At 38.0% G+C, this 27,671-nt stretch overlaps 1 protein-coding gene across 4 annotated transcripts in view; it reads right to left on the bottom strand.

Moving 5' to 3' along the window:
* PARD3B (par-3 family cell polarity regulator beta) overlaps positions 1-27,671 on the bottom strand; it is a 399,222-nt gene that overhangs the window by 361,704 nt on the left and 9,847 nt on the right. For all 4 annotated transcript variants that reach the window (XM_039389618.1, XM_027731420.2, XM_039389619.1 and 1 more), the window contains exon 2: positions 11,968-12,069. In XM_039389618.1, coding sequence (XP_039245552.1) covers positions 11,968-12,069 — 102 coding nt within the window. The remainder of the gene's footprint in view (positions 1-11,967; positions 12,070-27,671) is intronic.

Genomic DNA, 27,671 nt, shown 5'->3' with positions numbered 1-27,671 from the left:
TCATGCCATTTCTCTACCTTAAGATAAATGCATTTCAAACATATGGAAAGTAAAGACTATGTTTTACTCACCAGAATTCCATTACAGTTACGAAGAGTTTCTTTATCCAACATTTTATCCTACAGTTTCTTTTGGCACAGGAAGCCGGGGCAAAATTACCAAAGAGCCTTGAATTGAACAACCTAGAGGTAGCCTAGACACCCTAATTTTTTTCCTCCAGCTCTAGCATTCCCTCCCAAAGAAGAAACAGTACAAGACATCCTCTCAGAAGTCTGCATTTCTGCAGCTACTCTCTGGCCACAGAGCCTGACCTAAGGTAACAGCAGAAAGCAGTGACACTTAAACTCACAGTCCAGGCACAGCCTGGTCCTCCTCCACAAACCCAGACCTGTGATACCCAGAAAGGTGTGTCCTCCTCTGGGAAGTCAGTGCATCACCTACTGTACCAGCTGATTTGCAGACAGGTTGCTTCCTTCTCCACAGCAGCCCCTGTCCTCAGCAAAGGCAATGGTAAGTACACCCTAAAATCTTTTTTAACATCTCCTTTGCTCTTCCATCTGTCTTTGAAGAAACAGAAGAGAACTAAAAGTCCTCAAACTTGAGTCTTCAAATTACTATAACTCAATTTTGCTATTAACACCATCATCACAGAATAAGACAATGAACAGGAAAGCACTAATACTGAAAAATCACAGAATCATTTCTGTTGGAAAAGACCCTTAAGATAATCAAGTCCAACCATTACTCAGCACTGCCAAGTCCACTAAACCACGTCACAAGTACCACATCTACACATCTTTTAAATATCTCCAGGGGTGGTGACTCCACCACTTTCCTGGGCAGCCTGTTCCAATGCTTGACAACTCTTTTGGTGAAGAAATTTTTCCTAATATCCAGTCTAAACCTTCTCTGGTGCACCTGGCTATTTCTGCCTGTCCTATCACTTGTTACCTGGGAGAAGAAACAGACCCACCTCACTACAACCTCCTTTCACATTGGTGTAGAGAGAGAAAAGGTCTCCCCTGAGCCTTCCTTTCTTCAGGTTAAAGACCCTCAGCCACTCCTCCATAAAACCTGTAAGCAGGTTATAAACAATCAGTTCTGGTTCTTTGCAGAAGATACTTCTGAACTCTCAAAAAGACGAAGGCCTGTTCTCTAATTCATACATCTTCTCAAAAGGTATTTACTGTGCAACCGGTACAAAGGTCTGTATGTCTCCACCCCTACAGCCTTTTGGGCACCTGAGCCTCTCCACTCCCCAAAGGAGGCACTAACTCACACTTACTTGGCACTTTCAGTAGAAGTCTTCAGCTACAAAGCTGCCTCTGGAGCTGAAGTATGGAGCCAGTACCATTCCCAGCCTTTTAAAATCAAACTAAGACAGCCTTTCTGTTAGACTACACACTGCATATATCAAGAAGTTGGCACATAAAACTGGGTTATATGTGTGCATTTTTAAAGGCAACTTATATGATATTTTCCTCAAACATGTCAAATGTGCCTTAAATAAATAAGGGTTGATTTCTCAAACTTGCACACAAGAACTGAGTAGGTTTCGTTTTGTTTTAATACTTTCAGGAGGTATTTGCTTTTAGAACAGCCATAGCATTAGGTCATCTCACCTAGAACACCGTCCCCATTGCAACCAGAGAGTTCCAAAACACAAATTCCAAATTGTTTGCAATTGCTGAAATGTAAATGAGATTTCTACCTTCAATCTTCCAAAGCCTCAACTTTCTGGAGGGAAGAGTCACAGGAATCAGAAGAACCGAACGTGACCAGGAGTTGTGCACCACTGAAAACACGAGCTTACTACACTGAAGCAGTTTCCCAAAACTGTACCAGAACCAGCTTTAATTCCTTGGGCCAGGACACAGTCGCTTCTGAAAAGGAATGAAATACCAACACAAAACTTCTCCTCCTTCACCATCATCTTAAAAAACGTATAGCACAACAGGTGTTTAAGGCCTTGTACTGAAAGAATCTTTGGAGCCCAAACTGTAAAACAGAACAACAAATCCCTTTCTCAATCCATATGTGGATAAGTGAAATAATAGTATCATAAATAGTTGAAGTTGCAAGAGACCTTTAAAAGTTATCTAGTCCAACTCTCCTGACATAGGCAGGGACATCTTCAGCTGCATCAGAAACCCCTTCAACCTGACCTTGAATGTTTCCAGGGATGGGACATTTCCCTCCTCTCAGGACAATATGTTCCAGTGTTTCATTACCCTCATTGTAAAAAATTTCTTCCTTCCATCTGGTCTAAACTGACATTCAGTTTAAAACCATTGTCTCTTGTTTTATTGCAACAGGCCCTGCTAAAAAGCTTGTCCCCATCTTTCTTTAGGCCCCCTTTAAGTACTGAAAGGCTGCAATGAGTCTCCCCAGAACCTTCTCTTCTCCAAGCTGAACAGCCCCAACTTTATCAGCCTCCAAAACATATTGTAATTAAACCACTGTGTGGAAGTATTTAAGAGCTCAGCTTACTTTATAGCAAAACAAGCCACCAAATTCTCTTACCACAATAAGGTTAAGTATTTTCACAATGCATATCACTCCCTTGGTAAACATTAACATGTGTGCTTATATGCACTTAAGCATCAGCATGTGCATATAGAATTCCAAGTATTTATTACATCGATGAAAATCATTAAGAAGGAATAAGTCTTCCACCAGGTTATGCTTACACAAAGAGATATTAAGCTCCTTTTCATCAGGACATTTGAATGTTCATTCAGACCTCTGTTTGTGACCAAATGCACTTGGAATGACCTCCTTCCCCCCATCCCTCTCATTGTGAAAGGAGCAGAAACGCAGACAGCTTCAGTTGTCAGACCACCAATTAGATCCAGTGCTTAGTGCCCAGATGACAAAACACATTTTCAGGTTGAGAGAAAGTGTTACAGCTGCACAGCTGAATACTTCCCAAAAACTAAGTGACCCGGGTCCAAACATTCTGCCTGCTGTATGTTTTTAATACTCTTTGAAAAAGCAAAATACAAACCAGATAGAGGGATCAACAGAGAATCAAATTAGAAAAGCACAAGTTTCAGATTCCCATCTCTTACATAAAGAGGATTTTAACCCCGAAAATCCCCCTTTTAGCATTTAAATAGGCAATCTTATTCCAAAACTAGCAGGAATTCTGTTAGTGTCACAGACCCACTGTCACAGTTATTTAATTTATTTTTTTTATCTGAGAAAACTAATGGAATACTTACCACGAACGGAAAAAACTCTGGTGGTTACAGATGTTCAGATAAAGATGTCACAGTTCAGAATGTCCAAACACAAATTACACTAGAAAAGCTAAAACTTTGGAGTCCATCTGGTAAGAACCTTTATTCCCACACTATGTTAAATTAGGCAGAGCTGAAATAAGTAACCCTTGCAACATGTTCCAAGAAAATTTTTCTATTTTAAGAAAAATTACATTATATAACACTAAATATGTAAAAGCTTATACATTTTTCTAGGATAAACAGGAGGCTGATTAATGCATACAGGAACTGTGTTATGGCTCTAAATCTATAAAACTAAATTTTCTTTAATAACCTAAGTAACATCTGACCAGGTGTCTGTTCTTAAAGCTATGAACTTCTCGTGAAGCATATTGCTAGACCTGAAGTTTATTACAAGAACGCTTCCAGTAAAACCAGGAGCACATGATAGTGTAATTGCACACCCTGGAACTTAATACCACACTTAAAAAATGGTTATTTTAATGATTACGCTAACGAGTTCTGAACTTCCAACCCATGTGCATACAGTTTCATAATTACACAGCTTGAAATCCTCATCAGCAAATCCAAATGCTCCTGAAATCCAAATCATTTTATAATCTTGAATAATGCATGGCAGCTCTGCAGCAAGGAATTAAAACAAATTTCATAAAAATGCAAAGCTTCATAATCTGTATTCTAAAAGAAACTGCATTACTGAAATAAAGTGTTGCTTAGTAAGTACTAATGATAGTGATTTTTTGCCCCCTTCCCCTGGTACTTACAGTTCAGATCCCACTTCAAAAATAAACAGACTAACTCCTACCAAAATATCCTTTTATATATATATATATGGTGGCTCACAGCACACCCTACTACACAAGAGTGAAATCAGACATCTGTTTCCTAAACAAGCACTGGCTCAAAATGGCACGAAACTTTTTCTTCCTGAAAAGTGTGAAAACTTTTTTTTTTAAATCAGCCACAGCTTAACTGGTTTGCATACTATTTTGTCAATAGCAAAACCAAAACTCCAACTTAGTTCATCCAAGGGCCAGCGAATCAATGCCTACAGTTTTTCTGTAAGAATGTCCCCATCCCCAATGCCTTTGTTTTTAAGGTATTGGTAAACCCTAGATAAACTCAATGCAAGCTTTTAGCAAGCATTGGTGCTGTCCTTTTGAACAAGTTAAACAGCCTGTAACTCAAGATGACAGGAAAAGCCATAATCACAGTCAATGCAAAATCATAGAATCATAGAATGGTTTGGGTTTGAAGAGACCTTAAAGACCATCTAGTTCCAATCCCCCTGCCAAGCAGGGATACCTTTCACTAGACCAGGTTGCTCAAAGGCCCATCCAACATGACTTTAAACACTGCCAGGGATGGTGCATCCACAACTTCTCTGGGTAACCTGTTGCAGTGCCTCACCATCATCACAGTAAAGAATTTCTTCCTGCTATCTAATCTAAACGCCTCCTCTTTCAGTTTAGAACTGTTCCCCCTTGTCCTATCACTATCTGTCCATGTAAAAAGTCGCTCTCCCTTGTTTTTACAGGCTCCCTTTAAGTACTGGAGGCTGCAATGAGGTCTCTTTGGAACCTTCTCTTCTCCAGGCTGAACAAGCGCAACCTTCTCACCCTGTGTTCATGGAACAGTTGCTCCATCCCTCTAACCACCTTTGTGGCCCTCCTCTGAATCCTCTCCAACAGGTCCACATCTTTCTTGTGCTGAGGAATCCTGACCTGAAAGTAGTATTCTGGGTGAGGTCCCATGAGAACAGAGTAGAGAGGGAGAAACAGCTCACTCAACCTGCTGGCAATGCTTCCTTTGACGCAGCCCAAAAGGACAGATACCCTGTTTTGTTCTTGGACTTTCCTATGTCTCACATCTCCATATTTTAAGGTGTAAAAAGAGCAAAGGCGGCATTTAAAATATGCCCTTTCTAATACTTCCCTTCCTTGTAGACACATGAGGTAGAGCTCATTATCAGATACCTGAAGAGCTTCTAGCGGGACTCCCTTGGTAGAACAGAAGTTGCATGGAGGTTTTATTCACAATTCTGTCTAGTCTTTGTAACTGCAACACTCAGAACTAGCTATGAATATTTAAGTAAACAAATACTGTCAGCAACAATTTCATATCCTAATAACTCTGATTATTGGAAATTATAAGTGAAACTTATTACAAGGTATATAGAAAGAAGATACAGTACTCTAAACGTAACAAAGACGATAAGACTATATTATACTTTTGGAGGTTGTAAACGTTATTCAGAATAGAAGTAGTTAAATCCATTTTAATTTTGACCAATTTAGGGTTTGAAAGAAGAATGCATTACTTGTTATCCTTTTGCTAATAAAATTTTAAGATTGCTGCTTGTCTGTAGGATCTCATTACTGAAACCACAAAATATGAATACAAAACCAGAAGCAGTAAGGAAGAGTCACAGAGACAAATAGCTGCACATATTCTGGCAGAGATACTAACCACAACCTACAAATTATATGAGGGGTAGGAAAAAAAAAAAACTAAGAACAAGTAAACAAAAAAACCAAACAGGTTAAAACTAAATCAAAGAACATCAGCCCTTACATACTTGTTTTGCCAAATTTTTGCAACTTCATTTTCCTCATCTTGAGCATATCAGGCTTTTTGATCTCAGCAGTAAGGAACTAAACATCAAAATTGGCTGCCTCTGAACACCAGTTTTTCAAACAAGGCACTCAAACTTCTGAAGTGTAACCAAGACTCTGCCAGAAGCACTAAGTCTCAGAAGCCTTGAAGCCTGCATTTGCTGCCACCAGTCTGACAGTCAGTAAAAGCACACACATTAAAACAATAACTTGGCCATGGTATTAATCAACTAAATGTAACATTGAGTGTCAAAACTCTAGTCCAGAGCAATATGAACCACCTTAGAAAGAAGAAAAGCTGTAATTTTTTCTTCTCTGATGTATGCCTTTTTGAGGTAGATTTTATGAATGACACAGAGCATCCAAGTTCTAACACACCACTTTGAACTATCCTGTGTCTATTGCACACTTCAAATGTTACCTCCACATTACATGAAACATTATTAAACCGCTTTCTGTGCTACCAGAGAACTCTCACATTCTCACAAAAAAGGGATTTTTTTTTTAAACTTCTCCAGGGGAAAGCTGACTCAAATGCAACAACATGGAGATGACTCTACATAAGAAACCCACTGCAGCATATACTTCAGTAGGTAAAAATTCTCAGCTATAATGAAGTCTTACATTTCTTGCTATGTTTTTCCTAAACAAGTATAATATACTATTGCATAACAAACTGAAGAATAAAAAAGGCTCTATTCTGCACTCCAGTTATCAGAAAGTTACAAAAACCCTAGAGAGCTTAATTACACAGAAGTCTAGAGTTTGAACAACATTTCTCTAACTTAAGTATGCATTACTTGCATGGATCATGTATTTGGGAATCAAACCATACAACAAAAAGATCTGTAAAGCGTGACGTTTTCCAGCTCTGTTGACACACTGGAAGGTAACTTAAACAAACCAGCACAGAGGCCTCTACCACTGACTTGCAGGGGAAGCTTTAAAGCACCAAACTGTAACTCCGCATGAAGAGAAATTCCCTCAGAATACTACAGCCCTTCATTTATTTTTCAAACTACCAAGATATTTCTGCCCACTAGCCTCCTTTTCATTCTGACTTAATTTTGCCATTTTTCAACTTGATGCAGAAATTTTCATTATCACCTCCTACTCTTCAGTCACAGTTTCTGTACTTACCTAAAGGTTACTTCAGTTCCGATTTCCTTCTCCATTTCATGAGGAATTTGATGGTTGAATACAACAGAAGCTGTTCAAAGATGGAATTAGCTCAATGTAACGTAATTTAAATACACACTGCACATTAGAGTGTGCAATCACTTTCACAGCAAAAATGACTACCCTGAAGGTCTACTCAGGTCAGAAAATAACTGCTCTCTAAATGCTAATCCCAGCCAGCCATTACTCCCAGTGACTAACCTGCCTGGAGACAACAGAAAAGTCCAGAATCCACTGACAGAAAACATGTCTGTCATGTATCTGGAAAGACATTTCCTTTGTATAATTACATCATTCTTGAAGTTCACACTTGCTTCATTTTTATTGCTTTGCTGAAACAACTTCTCCAAGTCAGCCTCACACTCAAAATACTGTCAGTGAAACTAAAGCTACCTGTAAAGTCCTCTGTCTGAAGTAAGGCTTCAAAGAGTTACTTAGGATCCTCTACAAAAACTTCAGCCAGATCTTGAGCTTATCACCAGGAGCATGCATGGGCCCAACAACCATTTTGAACAGGCAGCAGCTGATTTCTCTAGCATTTGGAGACCACCCAGGAGACATGTGATCTCGATATTGTATTTCTGCTCATAGTGAACTGAGATGAAAGAACTCAGTGATTGTGCTGCTTAATATTTCATTAAATGCTTAGCTAAAATAGGTATCTGAACGACACTTAATTCATACCATTTACTTGATATCATCATTACAAACACTTAAATGACAGTTACAGTCACTACAAATCTTGAAACAGTGTCACTGTTTCAGCATTTCAGTGATGTTGCTTCGTGTCCTTCAAAAGCTTCTGCTGCTGTTAAAAAACACAAGTCACCTATATTTAACAGAGGAGATTCCCAATCAAACACTGATTTCTAAGATCATGTTGGCATCCAGCTATTTCAGTGTCAGCACAGTGCCCATCACAATCACTTAGTCTTTTTTTTTCCTTCCACTCCTGAAAAAAACACCTCACACCACAAACCCTCTCCCACTATTAGCAGTGAAACTGGAAACAGCCTCTGGAGAGGTTAAACCTACACCACCTTCTAGGATGACAAGCCTACATCTTTTGCCAGCAGCACTGATCAGGAAATGTATCTTTACACAAATGTTCAGCAGCTTTGAAGGCCGAATTGTAACTACTGCAATACTGCCCTTGCAAGCACAGTCTTACAAAACAACACCCAAAAAAACCCACAGAAAAACAAACAAAAAAAAATCCCAAACAGCAAGCCACAAAAGCAAAAAAAGAAAACCAAAACCAAACGAAACAAACAAAACAGAAAAAAAATCCCAAAATAAAAACAAGACAACCTGAACAAACAAAAACCACCCAGCACCCTGACAGCAGACCATCACCTACTTCAGAAGGGGTCTGCTGATAAAGGCATACCCATAAACATATTTTGCTTGTATTTAATCCTGTCAAAATATGAACATATATACACATAAGAAGTTTGATAGAAAGCATATTTTCCCTGTAGACTTCTATGTGTATTCAGAAAGCAGAACTATTCTGATCTAGGAAACTTTTCCTATGAGCTAAGCAAGTTTTAGCTTAACACAGGCCTTTATGACATACGTTTAGTCTCCCCAGGTGTTTATGAGTATTTAAGAAACAAAAATCAGAGGGAATATAGATGGTACATTAAGTTTATGCCTTTAAGACATGTACCAAGAAGAGTAATATGAAGGGAAATACTTTGTACTCCATCTTTTGCACAGCTAAGATATTTTCGCAGGACATTTTCTTCCTCAAGAAAAGTCATTTCAAGTGGAAGATCTGTTAAGAGCAGCTTACGAAGAGGACTCCATTTATAGCTTCAACACATTAGAATAAGACAATTTAAACAGCATGTTTTTATTCAACTGACAAAATATGGGGGTTTTAATTAATCCATCATTCAGATTATTGGGACACGAACCAATTGCTAGATAACCCAGTGAAAACAAACTATTTTAAAGCTATTCTACAAAACTATGTCAACTACCTCTGACACCCAATTCAGGACACAAGTTATTGTTGAAGCAGCAGCAAGAGGGACTCTCAGCAAAAAGAATTTCCAAAGCATTTTCACATGACACGTTACCAAGCAAATATAATACTAATTTAGACCTGTTTTATATGCAAATAAAGCAAGCCACCCTCTCCAGCACGCTTAACTGCACATTGACAACTATTAATATCATCCACTGCACTGCCTATTTGCTGAACTTTAATTTTGAGTTCAAGAGGAAGCCATGAAGTTAACATAAGCAGACCTCAAAACCACTGCCACTCCCAATAATGGACATTATACATCCCAGTGCCATCATTTCAGTATTGGAAACCAACCATTTATTCCATCTTTTTGTTCCCTCTCAGTTGTTCACTAACCCACGACAGCACTTGCTGCTTACCTCATGAGTAGTTGTGCCTCCTGAACAGTCTATTGTTAAGGACTGTCAAAAGCTTTTGAAATTCCAAACAAATTATATCTGATATTGCTCTCACTGTTTTGTTGTCGCAGTGAAATAAATCAATAGATTACAAGGACATTTTCCTCTGAAGAAACTGTTCATTTACTGCTATCAAAGTACAATCTAGAGCAGATTATATCCCTTTAAAAAAGCATCAGCTTTCCTCTGCCACTGAAGAAGATCCAGATGGTCAGCAATGCCAAACACACCTTTGGTTAAAGGCACTGAGGTTAAGTGCAATACTTATTTTTATAGAGAGTGACTGATTTAATGGGAAACTACATTACTGGCTTGGATGCACAGGGAAGGATGACAAGGACAAGAGAGCAACAAAGCTGTGGCCTATTCATTTATCACACATACAGATAATCATAACCAAAGACAAGCAGTGCACAGATAAATGTACCAAAAATTCCTTCATCTATCCAGGGACTTTAAACAAGATTGCAGGTCAGTTTGACCTGAATATCTCCTCCCCTCTTTTGAAAAGCCTAAAGATCCCCTAGACGAGATTCTCAGTGTGAAATAACACTGGTGAAGGCTCAAAGGCCAACAGGACACAATAAAACTATCAAAACTACTTGTAAGCCTTTTCTGGGCCTGGTTCTTTGTTATCAGATCATACCAAACCTCGTCAGTAGGTAGCATGGACAGCTCCTTGCACACGCTGTGGCACAATTCCACTCTCAAATGAAAGCATTCTTCGATCTCTCAAACCAGTAGATCCCTTACATCATTCTCCTCTACTTTAATCAAAAAATCCGATTTGTCACTGCAGCTGCTGCTGTTCAGCAAGTCTTTCTTATCCCTGTCTCACCAAGCCATTCTGAAGAAGACAAGATGACAGTGATGCATCACATGTAACTGAGACATCACAGGGAGAAGCTGAGGAGTTTGTTATATTCCTAAAACACCTCAGACCACTTCAGAGAGTAAGATCCCAGTTTTCCAGTGGGTTTTCCTCAAGGCAGCTTCAGAAGTAGTCTCACCTAGCACTGTTATAACTGAAGAAGCTTAAACCTACAGCTGTGTGTGAACTAGAATCTTCATCAGCAACACAAACTCAACCAGTGACACCCACCAACAATGTATAGCAAAGGCTCTGGTCACAAGTTAAAACCGGGATTGCATAGCAAATACTCTGAAAATTAATGCTCATCAGTACTTCAAATAGAGAAAATCCTGGGTGGTTGTGCTAATTTTCATGAACTGGTGAGACCAGTAATGCATTTCCCTTTGATGTGATAACTCATTTTATGAAATCTTATGCTTATGGTCTTATCCTTGATACACAGCGGTGTCAAATTCAGAACCCAGTCTTTTAGTCTCCAAACACTCCCGGGAAAAATGTCCTATGGTGTTTTAAGTATACTTTCAGTAAATATGGATGAGCAAGAAACACAAGTATGATAAAAAGAATATATATCTAACAGAGATCCATTGTTTTTGAGAATTCCCACACAAACCACTACAAAATGACAGTGAAGTACACCTTAGACAATTTTCTAAGGTATTGAGAAACAGTATCCTGTTAATCATAAGGAAAATGCTGCACTTTGTATTCATTGAACAGCATACAAAACTAGCAATTCTGTTTGCAATACAGAGAATTATTTTTTAAGTCATAAAGCATCCAGCACTTCAAATAGACAAAGCTATTTGTCTAAAAGCACAGGCATATCCCATATTTGGATCTTAAGTTTCAAGCCACTAGAAACTTCCCTAGTTATTTATTTTTCCTAGATATTTATTAGAAAATAAATAGAATCAGCAAAGTTTTATAAATTATACCCCTCCTCCTCTATGCTGAAATAAGTTCCCAATTAGTTTCTCAAAGCTAAATTTTTCTGTTAATTACAAAACAATTAAAAGGAGCTTCTCTGCAGCTACTACTTCTCTATCCAGAAAGGAAATCTACTTAATTTGAATTGAAAGTTAGAGACTCATAGCTTTTAAAATTCATAACTGGCCTGCTTAGACTTTCAGTAGCAAATCATGGGAACTCCTGAAATTTAACACAGCTGAAGCAGCTGTTCTTGTCATCACAGGATTTGTCTGTTTATTTTGTCACACTCAACCATGACATTTGAATGATTCTCAAAAACTTCATTCTGTGCAAAGGAAGAGATTATAAAAGATATTTTAAGTGGCATAAAAAAATGTCTTGCAAAGCTCACATTCGTTCACCATTCTATTTTAATATAGGCATATAAAGAAACACAGAACTGCTTGAAAAGGTTAAATTCTAAATGAACTGCTAGGCTTCTCTTATTATCTTCACTGCTTTGGTCACGCTTCCCCCTCCCTCCTTCTACTCCAGAGGCGCAGAAATATAGCACCTATGGATAGATACGTTTAAAAATATTTAACACCCACTTCACCTGCCAGATGCCCAAGAAACGAGAAAGTAGCATTAGTTGTTTGAAAAGACACATCAAAAAGCCAAAGTAATATTTTCATCCAAGCTCTACCTTATCTTTGTCTTCCACAACATCTGCCAGCACATCATCTGGGTCCAGGATTCCTCCATCTGTATACTCCAGGTGGTGAATATTTACCCAGGAAGTTGGATCCTGTAAGATAAATACAAGACTTCTTAACCTAACCTGGTATGATTTCAGTGCTCTCGGACAAAGCAGCTTTGTATCCCACTTGCTCCTCACCTATTTCCCTCTACAGTCACGAGGCAGAAGCTTGGGGCCACTGCCTGAAACTGAGAGTGAACGAAAACTACAAGACACTACCTAGAGAACACTGTTCAAAAGACATTCAAAACATACATTTTCATTTCCTTATCATTTCTTGCTCAATTTAAATAGGTAATTTATAAGAAGTTAATAAAAATAACTTGTCTTTGTTTTACACTACTTTATAGTTGGAATATTTTGGTTATTATCAGCACAAACACATAAATAAATTTATATACATATATATGGATGCACCATTCCTGACAGGTTGGGGGTGGGGGTGGTGCATACATATAATTTTAGATATATGAAACATACCCATCATTTCTTTCTCTGAGGTAGATCAGGCTGTGTTCTATTGGTACATCTTGTACAGCATGATGAAGAAAGAAACCATGCTTAGTTAAGATTATAAAGCATATTTGAGTCCTCCATCAAATATTATGGAGAGTGGCCAGAATATGCTAAAATTAAGGGTCAGGAAAGTGGCAGGCACACAGATAGCTTTGAGAAAGGTTTCAGAAATGGACAACGAAAAGCAACCACTGTTGATGTACAATATGCAATGCTAAGAATTCTATTGATATTATCAATATATCTGTATCTCCAATCCCTTCTTCCTTGTCAAGTCTAGTTAGATCACAGTTCTCAGAAGCAAAGTGAAGCACAACAAACACTATATAGACTATCAAGTTCTTCATCTTTAGTTTGAGTATGTCCCATGTAATGAAGTCCCTGAGCAGTAGGGATACTCTACTTCATATTTATTTATGGGGATTCTGTAAGTTTGGCCATCATTTTATGCAGACAGCAGATAAATCAGGAGCACAGGTACAGATGTGGATACATTGGATTAGGCCTCTTTTTATGGTATCATCAAAAGGCAGGAGTCAAACAAACAAACCAAAAAACCTCACACCACAACCAGCATTATCAGCAGGTCAGCCCATCATGTACTATTGGCTTTGCTGGTGAACTCTCAACAAAACCTTTCTCCTATTCTGACACATTCACCTTCCACAGTTTAGTTTCAGTTCTTCCACTGACACGTACTGGTTTGGGCTGCGATGGAGTGAGCTTTCTTCAGAGCAGCTTACACAGCACTATGTTTTGGATCTGTGAGCAGCACAATGTTGATAACGGGTGTTTTGGCTATTGCTGAGCAGAGCTTGCACAGCATCAAAGCCGCGCCTGTTCCTCACCACACCAGCAAGGAAGGCTGGGGGTGCACAGGAAGCTGGGAGGGGACACAGCCAGAAGAGCTGGCCCAAACTGGCCAAAGGGATGGTCCATATCAAACGACACTGTGCTCAGAAATGAAAGCTGGAGGAAAGAAAAAAGAGGCAGAGAGATACGTGCAGATTTTGGTTTATCTATTAATGTTCCTCCTGAACCTTTTAACTAAGGTAACCAAAAAGGTTTTCATAAAGTTAGCAACACTGAAACAGCACACTTGAAACTCACTCCTCTTAATCAGACAAACGTCTGTGGCTAATACATTCGGCTGAAGATACATTAAAACCTGTTATATGTATTACACTTTTTAAGTGTCCTGTAAATAGAATAAAGCTCAAGTTAAAAAATAAACAGTTGATTAGAATATTTTGTTTTCAGTGTTCACTTCTATTTGTGATTGAGCAGCTGCCCCAACCCAGATGTGTCACTGAAACAGAAACAAAGAAAAAATTACTGTAAAAACTCTATTTTCTTGACAGAATGCTGCAAACTGGCAGGACAGAAGCTCAAGACACACAGCCACCCTAAACTATGTTGAACTTAACAAATTCTTAACCCTACCTTACTTTGGACCACAACAAATACAGTAATTTAATGATTTTTGTTAGCAGCTGTATCAAGAGAAAGTCTCCAAATCAGTCCCAAAGAACAGAAGGATGCCACTCCTCACTGACCTTTTGAAGCAAGTGTGGCCAATAAAAGATTTTTTAAGTGACAGGAACGACAATTCACACTGAAATACAGGAACTAAACCAGAACAGGATTCAGTTTTCTTCCAAGAAAAATACCTGTTAATGGCTTAGGTACTGCTCCCACACATAGTCTGACTCAGGTACACACAGTATGAACACACTATGATCTTTTGATCTCAAGGACTCCTCAATTACAATAACTACCACAGACTACAGTAAGACTGAACACTTGCTGTTTCAGAAATACAAATATGAACCTGGCTTCTATGAACTTACATGAACTTCAACCCTGAAAGTCAAAAAACACATGCTGGGGACAGGGAGCTTTTTAGATTTGTTTGATGAGGCAAATGGTAATTACCACTAGATAGCCTAGGTGGAAGAAATTCCCTCTGGACAGTTACTGAAGTAACAGGTAACATCTGACCAGCGAAATCACTCACCCATTCCAAAGAAATTTCAAAGTCAGAGAACATTTTCTGTTTTTTGGGTGAACTCCAAACACTGCCATGCATTGGATACAAAGTGTCTATTAAAAAAAAAAAAAACCAAACACCTAAATTCTATGTATCAATTTCTTCTATGTTTCTTTACTCCCACCAAGAGTCTAGACAGCTTCACTAAATAAAACACTGATGTTTTAAATAACTCATCAAATAAAACAAGCTGTTATCCACCAGCAGATGTAAGAGTTGAGTATCCAAAGTCCCAAACAGCATTTCATCCACGTGCACGTGCACATACAGACTCGTGTTTTACACATTATTTAGAGCTCAGAAGGAGTAGAACAGGTCCAAAACAGAACTGTGGTACATCCAAGGTAGAATCATTATCAGAGAAAATGAAACTTGCTAAGGAAAGGAACGGTCTTACTTTAAGTTTCTTATGCTTTATAAAGATACAACAATCAAAAAGAGTGTCAAGAACACTTCAGGTTGCCATGTGTCTTAAAACCCCTAGGCAGGAAACTGCACGTCCAAAGTAACAGAGTAACTTTGTACTTCATAAAGTATATCCCTGCAGTTCTTGCCAAAGAGAGGCTTTTCTGCTTGCCTGGTATTTTCTGAATGGTCTGAAAGTCAGAACCCAGTAAGAGCAGCAACAGAGGTGACAGGCTGTTGCAGAGCTACACATGTGAAGGGTCAGTCCCAGATCACATTTGTTTGCTTCAATGAAATAACACTTCTTACCTGTTGAAAGCAGAAAATGCTGGATTTCTCAGTTTACAAATCAATATAGGATAAGATGACACCCCATTTTTAGTCAGGGAAGAGATTAAGGACATACTTACTGAGAAGGCATTTGCTGAAAAACAATGAAATATAAAGCAAAAAAAAAAAAAAAAAAACTATGTTCTAAAATGCTAGGACAAGTTCCTGGGGTTTTAACTGACTGTTTGTTGGGGTTTTAGCTTTTTCTAGCTTGAGATTGAAGTCTTATTCTAATGAATGACAGTGTCTAGAATGATTCCTCACAGTATCTTCTTAACCATCATCACTGAATGTTCATATACTTAAAAAGAAATAACTACTTTTGAAAAACAAAAGAATGGGCCTCTTGTGAAAATAAAACACTAACAGTAGCCTGGAAGCTCTGGGCAGCACTCAGGTATGGTAACCATCTACCTTGGCTCCTAAATGCTCTCCTGTAGAAGGGTCATCTTGAAGAAAACACATCTGTGGTTCCAAAAAAATCCTAATATCACAAGTGGGGAGAAGTTCTCTCTGAGAGTACATAACTCTCAGCTGAGGTATACAACAAACATCTCAATATGTAAAGAACAGGTCTGAATAAGTTACCTGGTGTAATGCATACCAGCACTTGCCAAATGAATATTGAACAGTTACTCTAACATGTGTTTTACCTTAGGGCTGCAAGTCATGTTTGTGTTCAATATCAAGCCACTTAAAAGCTGTTTAGCATCATTTCCTTTATGTGTGGGAGAACACTTTAGGAATTACTATGCAAATATTTACCAAATGTTAAATTAAAGCCGGGTCACATGAATGCACAAGTGCGATGTAGGCAGAGCAGTGACATAAATTTTAAAAAGTGGGCTTGACATTCATGTTGTCACAGAATCCTAACTTAGCTGTTACACCTAATGCAACACCTTCACTGTTCAAATAGTCTAAAATAGGTTCAAGAATTCTTCTATGCATTTATTTTCAGTCAACACACACATTCAAGTGAAAGACCAATCAGTCTATAATTAAAGACTCCCACTTATTGTTAGTTTTTAATATACATCTATGGATTCACATTTTTAATATACCAAAAACTTGGAATATTCTTGACTCTTTTTGTTCCATACTCAGATAGAAAAGTATCAGTCTACTTTTCTGAAAACTAAGCAACATACTTAATAAATGTTGCAGTATATATCGCATATTTCAGATTGTTAATGAGCAAGAAAATCCTAACAAGTTTAAACACATTTCGGCTGGACCATCAGTCAAATAAACACCACCACTTAATGATTTCACAATTAATTATTGTTTGATGTTGTTATTTGTTCTGCTGTGCAGAATGCATAAAATTAATTGCAAACCCTATACTGGAATTTTTAATTTAAATATAGTAACGATAGGATGCACTAAAAAATTCAGCAGTAGGAATGACTTAGACTGCCCCCACAATTACTTCTCGGGTTGATATTTTAGAAGCACTTCCATATTAATGCTTCACTACAACAAACAGACTTCAATGAAATACAGCATGAGAAAAGGATGTATTAAAAAATGGAAATCACGTATGCTTGCTCCACACCCACAGCAACAGAGTAAATGCCAGGTCAAACTTGGGGGGGATGAATTGGCCTCTGGTCACACTGTTTCTTGTCATTTAGACAGTGTAAAAGTAAGATTAACCCCCCCACAGTCATAAGTTATTTTCCAATAAAGGGGATATTCAAGGTTAAGGTCAGTAAGAGAGAGCTATTCTACCACTCAATTATTTTTAGATTATATATTGCAATGTGATCTATTACCTCAATATATTAAGAAGTATTTAATGATTTCTATAAGCATTCTAAGGCTACATGGTGTATCATTACCCACAGCCAAACAGCACTCAGTATTAGTTACTCTCAAACCACAACTTGGGGAGCAGAGCACAAAAAGCGAATTGGAGAGGAACAGATGGATGAGACTGGTCACAGCCTCAAATTTCATCTCCAAATCCTCCTCAAAATTTATCACTGAATTAGAATAGCCTTGAGCACTTTGGGTTCGTGTACCGAAACCACCTCCAACCAAGCTTGAAGTGGCACTTCTATGCAAAGTGCATTTCAATTGCCACCAACAGGGCTGCCATCAGCACTCCTCGTAGGAGCGGGGCTCTGTTTTTATGGCAATATGAATACTGAGCTTCCAAAATCAAGAGCTGATCAGGAACCAAGTGTTTGCACAACACTACATACTATCACTGCTAGTTGTTACATATTCCTCAGTCACAGCACAGGGATTTCTCAAGAGTGATCTGGAGCTGAACAGTCAGATCTCAGCAACAACACAACATACATGTACCTGAATGTCCTAAGAGATAGCCCAAAAAAAAAAAAAAAAAAAAAAGCATCACACCCTGTCTGTTCCAGACATTCACTGAATTTAGCAGTTCCTAGAACAGACTTGATCAGAATAAGCCTCCCTGTCTGAAGTATATGAGTATACATCACATAGATACATAGATAGGCAGATAGACATACATGAGTACAAATTAGGTCTTTTTTTCACAAACTTTGAAAAATAGAGAAAAACCAACATTTAGATTCCACTGCTCAGAAAGTTCCCAGAGTTTAGTTTGCATTACAGTACAAAAGAGTAAGCTACAAGCCCACATTTCTAGGTCTCGCTGTTGAAAACGAGTTCTTACCTGGAATTAATTACATTGTCTTCAACTGCATAACATTAACTGACACATTTCTAACCATTTCCAGTTAGAAATTCAAAAGCTGTAGAAACCTTCAAGATAACACAAGGAAGAGAAACACCACAGCACAGTGAGACAGTACAAAAAATTCCTTGTGTATTCCACAGTATTATTGTTCTCCTTCACCAAAAGTCTGAATCTACTTGCATTAGAAGTGAAAATGCTTCAAGATGCTAGAGAAAAGATAAAACTTCTTTATATCCTTCTACCAGCTGGAGTGACACACATTCTCTCAAGTTATTAATATTCAAGAAAGATCTGTACTGAGTGAGCTCAAAGACAGAAATTAAAGCTGAGGTAAGGGCAAAGGACAAGGTAGCCTGCTCAGAGAGAAACTGCTTTTAAGCTTCCAGCAATAAAACTACAGAAAATCATGCAATAGAAATAGTCTGAGAAAGGGGACCGTAAAAGATCCTTCCTACTCTGTCTTCCAGTTGAAATGAAGTACTATAAAATAAAGCCACACAAGAAAGGGTCTTAATAGATGAATTCTACCTTAACTGGGGGGTGATAGAGAACAGAAAGAAGATCATTCCAAGCAATCAAACTTCTGAGTTCACAGAAGACAAAGTTCTTTGCTTTTCACAGTAAATTTAGCAGGGCTGACTAACAAGCTTTCAACCCTTATGCCAAAACATGATTACAGGAAGTAAAGCCAGTCTAAATAATATGTCCATGATGCTTTCCTTCTGGCTAAAGCACATATTTTGATTTTCAGATAGGTTAAGAAGTTTTATTCACACAGTAAGATAATACAGAAGAAACTTCGCTCATCCTAAAAGGAATAAATTAAACATTCAAGTATGAGCTGAATCAAAGATTGTTTTCTTCAAAACAATTTCCCATACTGTTTAGAAAACCCCCTTTCAGACTATAGCAGAGGAGGCTATTCCATGTAAACAAACTATTTTTAAAAAAAAAATTAAATCTCATTCTATGTATTTTCACACACACTAAATTTTTGTTCAGATTCATTCACTTTCTCTTTTAACACCAGTTGAGAAAAACATATCCCTCCCCCAAGCTTTTTTTTTTTTTTAAATCACGACTGGATGTGATGCAGCCAAATGGTGCAATTACAACATAGGAAAGGAGTTCTGAAAAAAAAATTACATAAGGTCACTTTAAATACTCCATTTCAAAAGTTTCTGGTTTTGAGGGTGCTAAAAGCCTGGTGTCAAAAGGGGAACTAATCAGATCAGGTCAGTATAGAAACAAATTTATCTTTGTCACAAAGGCTGGCTTTATCTCAGTACACTTGCAGGTTTTGTGAAGTCTGGTCACACTGTTTGCCTCGCTGGCTCTTTAGGAGGGAAGTGGAAAGAGCACAACAAAGACAATCAAACAATTCACGCATAAGGCCTGTGGACTACCACAGATATGTGACAAAAAATCTGTTACCCATCCAGGAAAGGGCAGGAAAATCTTCCCTTGTCCTTTCAAGGCACAGTTGACAACCAAAATGCATAACTGCTTTTTAGTGTTGGGAATAAGACTAACACAGCACAGGTATAGCTCAGCACCAGCTTCCTATTAGACACCCTAAATGGTTAAAAAAAAATCACTAGTCAATCCCTAGTCACAGAATATTTCTTGATCTTTAGCCATCTTCAAACTATTATGCCCTGAGAAATTAATGAGACGAGGTATTACTATAACTACCAGTCAAAACACAACAGCAAGGGACTGATAATCACTTCCTTCTGTCATCTTCACCTATTCCCTTCACATCACTATACATCAAACTTCATTTTGGATGTATGAAACTCATCCTTCTCCCATTCTTACACTTATGCAGTTAACACATTGTGTTTTCCTTGACTAGCTATAACTGGTAAACCTTTGGTTTTATAGCAGTCACCTCGTTACAGCAAGACAGGCTTAGGCATCAGAGACCTCTCAAGGTGAAGATGTGCTACAAGCAACAAGGCACACAGGTTATACACAGTTTTATCTGATAAACGTGTCCCAGATCACGTTTTAAGATAAAGATCCTGCTGTGAGATCCTGGAAGACAAAGCACAGAACATAAGCACAGTGAAAGTTCTTCAGACAGGTTATAAAGCAAAGGGAGCACAGTGCATAGGCCAATCAACGCTTGCAAAGTGTAGGTCACAGCAGAGAGGAAGGACAGTGAACCTCTTCTGTCCCTCACAGACAGTGTTTGCAAAGAGGGACTAGAATATTTCTTGTTCTCCAGACATCTTTAAATGATTATGTTTTGAGAAATTAATAGGACTATGTACTGATAATACAAAGTCTTCATTTTTCACAAGGCCAGGAAGCTATTTATTCATCTCACTAGTGAACTCCACTGTCATCAGAGAGCAGAAAGAAGAGAGAGTTGGTTTATACTGGCAGTTGAATATGCAGGGGGAAAAATACCCATCTTCCAGGTCAGGTCTGAGGAGGAAAACAGAAAAAGCTGCCGATATCTTCCTAGCATGGAATTCTCAACAGTCAGAGCACAGATATATAAATCCGAAATGACCCAGATTATTTTAACTAACACTCTAGCTTTGATTTGATTTGCAGCACTGGAACCCTTCAAAAATAAGAGAATTCTGATTTTATATTGAATCTGAATGAAAACCACTCAACATGATCCACTGTCTGCATATTGTCTGAATACAATACGATGTAGAGAATACATCAGCAGAGGATCACATAAGCCAACCTTTACACTACTCTCCAACACTTAAGAAGATCATTTCAAGTGAAGAAGTATGCCTGCTTTGGTTTTCCCAGGAGAGCTGGAGAGATGCAATTAGACAGAGGTCTACACACTGCATTGTAACAACTACTAAAAAACTTCCTTTTTTTTAAAGCCTCAGTTGAAACTGGAGCACACTGTATGCCAGGCACTGAATCCAAGATAGTTATACAAATGTAAGAATGCAAGTGCAAACTGATCTTCAGCTATAAACTAAAATTATCCTTTTAGTTCATCAAGTCCATTAGACTAGACTGCTTCAACAATGCAGATACACAAAAGACTCGCCCCTGTGTAAAATAAATGCAACAGTTCCAGAACAAAACATCTCTAAGTAAACCTACAACATTTTAGGCTTTAACTTCCATATCCCAAATTCTGTGTCACATATTAGCTACAATATTCAGAATAGTATTGTTATGGTAATAAGCAAACTGCTACACAGCCCCAGGCACCTAGCAAATAATTAATTAGCACTGAGTCTGGCTTTTTGTTTGATTATCTGAAGGTAATACTGGGAGGGCTAATGGACCACAGCCATGATTTCTTAAAATCCAACATAAAGTGAGCAGACAGAACTATAAAGCTACTCTTTCAAATTGCCACGTTTTTCTCACAGAAATGAGGAGAGGGGGGGAAAACTTTATAAAGTAAGAGAGGCACATGTATAAGAGTACTGTATTTCGAAAGTAAAGTCCAGGTTGAGTGAACAACACTATTATTTTGCCAACTAAAACTGATGACACTTTAAATTCAAACCATTCAGTACAGCTACAGATAAAAAAAAGAGGCTGACTGTAAATTCACACAACTCTGTGACAAATTCAGCACTGAAGTTTACCAGATCTTGAAAAACAAATGATAAATGGCTCAGCACCTACAGCAAGAGCAGCCAGCACTTCAGTCCTGCATCTACAAACCATCTAAGATTATTTTATTTACAACTGTTTGGGCCTTCCTTTGATAAAATGATTAATGCATTTGCAGCTGACACCAGACTGCTTATCAGGAGCAGCTGGGAGCTTCAAAGATGTGATTGAGTAACACCAGACTCCGAACAGAGCAGAATACAAATGCCTGTAAGACAATGCAGATCAGGTATGCTGAAATCCTGTAAAACTTTAACATAAACTGACCTTTAGACAAAGCTCAAGCGAGAAAAAACCAGTAGTAAATTATAGGAGTATATCCTTAATTCCACATAGGAAGCCATAAGATATTTTTTGGAATTTCACAGAAAACAGCAGGACTTTTCTGCTGCAGTACCATCTTATTTCCTGCATGAATCAACCACCGACTGAGGCTGGGGAGGAATTTTGCCAGAAGACTGCCAGACTTGCAGTGTCAGTAAGATAAGCCAACACCCAGGCCACCACTCACCTCTCACATGTCCAAAGATGGTGCCTTTCAGCAATGTCACCAATTCCCACCAGTCTCAACTCTAATCAGTTCTCTCCATGCTCTCTGACACATACTAGCAGGTACAGTTCATGGCTCTCTTTAGAGAAGTATGAAGTGTGGATCTGGGGTCTCTTTCCTCACTCAGAGAAAATAATGACCTTTCACAGCACATTCAGTGACTGTGCTCCAAAAATCAAGCCACTAGGGACAATCGTAGGCCCAGGGCTACAAAGATGGTGAGACAGCCAGGGTTAGTTTTAAACACCCAAAGCATGAGAAGTATTTGAAGATGTAAGAATAGTCCTTTTGAGACAGAAGTAAGTTCATTACAAGAAAAAACAAAAAGAAAAAAAAAGAGAAAATGTGGTGGGGGAAAGTTATAGACTTGAAATGGGATGTGCAAGGAGGGAAATAAAGGATTTTCAACCATACAAGTGTTGGAGCAAGGTCTGTAGGTCTGTACTAGATGATGCTGTTACATGACATTTTGCTCTCACATGAAATACTGAATGAACCAGTTTCCCTTCTCCCTTTACTTCTCAGTAGAAAAAAACGACCGGGTCAAGAATACTCTGAAGGCACAACTAACAGTCAAGCACTGTCTCTAATTCCAGTCAGCTTCACTGGTTCTGACTATTGTTTGAAAGAAAACGAGAAGGAAGTTTAAAAAATAATAAAAATATTTACCAGGTTAATATGACACTGGGGGAATTATTATATAATCTCTCTTACATTTCATGCTATATTAATAGAATTTCGATTATCATAGTACAATGTTGATAAATTTTAGTATTTGACTTCCAAGATACAGCAAATACACCTGATGAACAGCCGAAACAACCTCTACCTCTAATCATAGTGCAGAGCCAAGTGACAAAACTGGATGAAACCCAAACAAGGCTCCTGAGAACAACTTCCACCTTCACCTGACTGAAATACAGAACATGCCAGAATTAACACATCATCAAAACTTTATGCCATATGCCTCATGAACTGGATTTTGGCCAGATAGAAAACAGAGAAGAGAATGAGATTATTTACTCTTTTCACTGAAATTTAATATCACTAGTGTGCAGAAGGGTTCTGCCTGCCTGCCCCCGTCCCAAAGCACAAAAAGGACTGCTCTCTCCTGCTACTCCAAGTGTCTTCTGGAAAACAGAATCACAAGAGAGTTGGGAAGGAAGAGCTTCAGAGATTTAAAAGGAAAAAAGAAGGCAGCAAAGCAAAATTAAAGTCACTGCAAAACATCTAACAGACAGGGAGGTCTAAGTAAGTCAAGTGAGACATTCAGTCCAAATGTGAAAAATGATACCTGAGGCACATGTTCCAGTTACTGGTTTGCAGCAACATTCTCCAATCCAGAGCTTCTGAGAGGGCCACACGGAAACTCTCCCTACACAATTTTAATCCAGTCTGTATGACCCCACAATAAAGTTAAAATGAAAACAACAGCTGGTAAGCAAACTTGATTAAATGCTGCATTTGCATATATTTTGCATCAGTCCTGAGATGCCATTATAACTTTGGTTTTCATTTGCAGCCTCGTGCCATCCATCACTGATACAGATGAGTCCAATGCATTTTTCAGTCAGCTACCTCATCCATTCTCTTCGGGCTCCAGAACTGTATTCCACATGCATTAGCTCCACATACTGTGCCATGCTCGAGCACCAACAGAAATGAGAAGTAAAATTAAACAAAGACTTATTGAAAATGCCTACAGCAAACGGGACCTAACACAGCCATTATTCGCAAGAACGCTCAAGGCTAACCAGGTTACAGGAGTGTTTTATCACAACCCACCGGCCTCAATAGGGCTGCCAGAGTAACAGTTCCCTTCTCATTAACAGAGATGATTGTATCTGTTTCCCAACTCACACACACAAAAACAGGTAGAAAGCCGGTCACTGACAAGTTCAGCCACAAGATGCTGAAGGCTTTTCAGCAAAGTAATTGGATCTACTTCCGCTACATTTTATCACTACAAGCGGTGCCTAAAAAGGAAACCAGCACATGCAATGAAGCAGTTGATTCTCTTCTTTAAGTGGCTGCTAAGTAAGGACACAGCCATTGTCAGTTAATAGAACAAAATGATAACATCAGAATTTGCTGGTCTAATGGTCACAAAGTAAGTGATTTCGCCTCCTGCAGAACCTGCAACAGCTTTGGTTGCATTATTAAAGGCATCTCTTACATTATGAGCTTAGGCTCCAAAACCAAAAGCAAACACACACAAAAAAACCAAATGAAACAAACAGAACAAACCAAACAACCAAAAAAACAAATTAAACAAGAAAAACAAAACAAAAACCAAACAAAACAAATCAACCTAACAAAAAAACCAAACAATCCCCCTCCCCCCCTAAAAAAAAAAATAACACAGGGAAAAAGCCTGAAAATTCCTCAAGTGAGCTTTAGTAAGATTACAACAATATTAAACAGTTTGATCATTAAACTGTAGCTTGTATATATCTATGGGAACTCACATACTTATCTAAAACATCATAACAATATATGACTCAAACTCACAGTCTAAAAATTAAATCTAGCTTTATTCCCAAAAAGAAACTCCATCTCAGAAAGCCTCCTGCATAAAACTTTTTCTCCCCAAACTGCAGAAAAACATTTTTTCACTAATGAAAGACAGTAGTACGAAAGTTATCACGCACAAGATGTTTCTCAACTGAAGCAACACCACTTTGCAGAATGTTAATAGTCTGCTACAACCCCTTTCAAAACTACCACTGTCTGCAACACGGCACATGGAGCTACGACCTGCACTGTCTGGTCTACTTATGAACACTAACATCCTGGATTTTGCTACACCATCGCGTTGGGTGGGGTTTTTTCTACCCTAAAATCCCAACTGATAAGCCAAACAGTTAATCTCTAAACGCACAATGCATAAAAGGGATCATTTCAAACCAGACAAATGGAAGACACTTATAATCACCACAGCATTCACATCTGAATGACAGTTAAACATAAAGACACATCAAGCATTCAACCATCTGCAAAGAAGCTGGTTGTTTGTATTTCTTCATATTGTTTATTCTCAAACTCTTAAGGCAGGAGTCAGAGGTTGACCAAGACTTCCATTTAGTGAGAGGCTCGTTTCGTATCCACAGCCATTAATAAACTGCACTATGAACAATGAGCCAGACTCCTCCACTTTCATTGCATTCAAAAAGACAGTTGTGTCACACCAAGACAATGTGTGCACACTGCCAGATGTATTTTACATTTGGAACATCTGAAGTTACCAAAAAAAAAAAAATCTACCTAGTGTTGTCCTAACATCTGTGAATATGGCTCATTTAATGAAATTATACCAATATGTATTTTGTTCTTGCAGACAAGAAAGAATATGATACATACATGACTTCAAAACTCATGATATATAAACACAACCAAAGTATGTATCCAGTCTCTATTCAAAGATAAATGGTAGTAAAAGTTGCTGCAGCAAAACAAGAAAACACACTTCAAGTACAGCTACCAGAGACCCAGGATGACAAGAGGAGGACACAGTCTACCTTTAGCACTAAATTCTTAATAATACATAAAAGGTCTAATAAGAAAAAGCACCCCAAATGAACAAAAGCAAATCACCTACTCCTTTCAAATTCTGACTTGTGGCAATTACTCTCTCACAACACACAAAATCCAATTTAAACAGAAAATGGCCTAAGCCAACATTTTTCCTGACTCAAGGATTAAGGGGCCAACACTGGCACACTCTGATCCATCTTACTTCAAGTGCAAGGATGTGAAAAGGATAAGCATTTAGAGCAATTATGGTTTGTTGAGAGTTCTGAAAAAATAAGTGGATTGAACACAGCAGTAATCATAACGAGGAAAACACCCCCAGAAATAATATATTTAAAATGCACAGGCCACGAGTGTTCTTTTTAAGCATTTCTGAGTTATGTTGAGTATTCAGAGCAAAAATTAATTCTTAATTTTGCTCTTCACAAAGTCAGTGGAGTGGTTTCTATGAGGGTTTTTCAGGTACAGTTAGCACCTCCCATCAGTCAGCAGCAGATTGAGAGCTATCCAAATAACTGCTCCTGAAACATTAATCCAGAAAACTTCACTAGATTTTTGAGTGCTAGTCTTGCCTCACATAGATGAGTCATCATTTACCATTGACAGGACAAACCCTAATGTTTTTTTTCCCACACACATATCTACTTTTTTTCCCCCTCAAAAAAAAATTCATCTTCCTTTTTCATTACAATCTAAACAACACCTGCATCATGACTACTACTATGCAAACATTGGCCTTTCTCTATGTACAACATTAAAATGTCAATAAACCTTCTCCTTTTTGTCACCCAACACAACTATTTCAGGTTTCCAGCTCTTTAGGGAGTTTTCTTCTTGTAGCTTGTAATGCCAGGAACTCCTGAAACATTTGTTCTGGATATTCATTAGAGCCAGCAGGGGAAAATTAACTGTGAATTGGCAGCAGCTCAGTTTTTCAAATGAGCCTAATTCTGTAGGAGCTGAGCATGTTAACTGCCTTCAGTCCTTGAAATATTTCAGCAAGTCTTTCTACCACACATACAGCATGAAAAGATTCAATTCAAGGGAGTGATCTCCTCTCCAGTCTTGTATTCTTTGAGCAGACAAAGAACAGGTTGAGAGGTGCCAGAAACAGAAGATGACAGTCAAATTTTAAACATCAACTAAAAAAAAATACATATGCCATATTTGTTAAATAAGGCAACTGTGATAAACAGACTTCTGAAAAATATGCAAATAAAGTTAATTTTATATTAGTATACTGTTCTAACCTATTTTATAGAATAGGGAGGGGCAGGGGGGGCAACCCAGAGAAAGACAGACAATTTCTATAGAAATCTCAGTATAGTGAGTAACCTAAAGAAAATACAATTGAAGTCAATGAGTCAAAGCAAAGTACGCTACATTTTTTGCACACTAGAACAGACCAGATATTTCCACAAATTAATTCATACTCAGTAAGAAATGAACCAGTTCATAAAAATAATCTAATAGATTGTTGACTTACTGTAACCAATCATTTTATTTATTCAAAAAATCATTATACCTTACAAAAATCACTGTTATAGCCAACAACTTTTTAAATCAGTATGAGTGGAAGAAATGTGGTTTGGAGGCAAACTGCATTTCAGAGTTCACAACGTATAAATATTTGATGGATGCGATACTATATTTGCCTCATTTTTTTCCTGCAAGCTTAATAAATACTGACTTTCTTTTTCCTAAAAGGAAGCCCTCTGGAGTCCTTATTCAGCAAAAAAAAAAAAAAAAAAAAAAAAAATTATCCTGTATGACTTCTGGTTTCCATACAGGCTTTTATGTAGATCAACCCACAGTTCAAATAAAACAATAAGATAATTAAAATAAAACTTCTTTAAAGAAATAACTTAAGCAGTGAATGGAAAACTTCAAGACTATGTATTTTAAAAGCAGAAGCTTGTTTCAGTTTAAAATAAATTGTACAGGTGAGATGCAGTACAATCATCCAA

The sequence above is a fragment of the Pipra filicauda genome, unplaced genomic scaffold (genome assembly GCF_003945595.2).
Source record: "Pipra filicauda isolate LSUMZ 115617 unplaced genomic scaffold, ASM394559v2 scaffold74_size2892960_pilon, whole genome shotgun sequence".
Taxonomy (NCBI): domain Eukaryota; kingdom Metazoa; phylum Chordata; class Aves; order Passeriformes; family Pipridae; genus Pipra; species Pipra filicauda.
The sequence above is the reverse complement of the archived record's forward strand: the minus strand, read 5'-3'. Positions and strand labels throughout refer to the sequence as shown.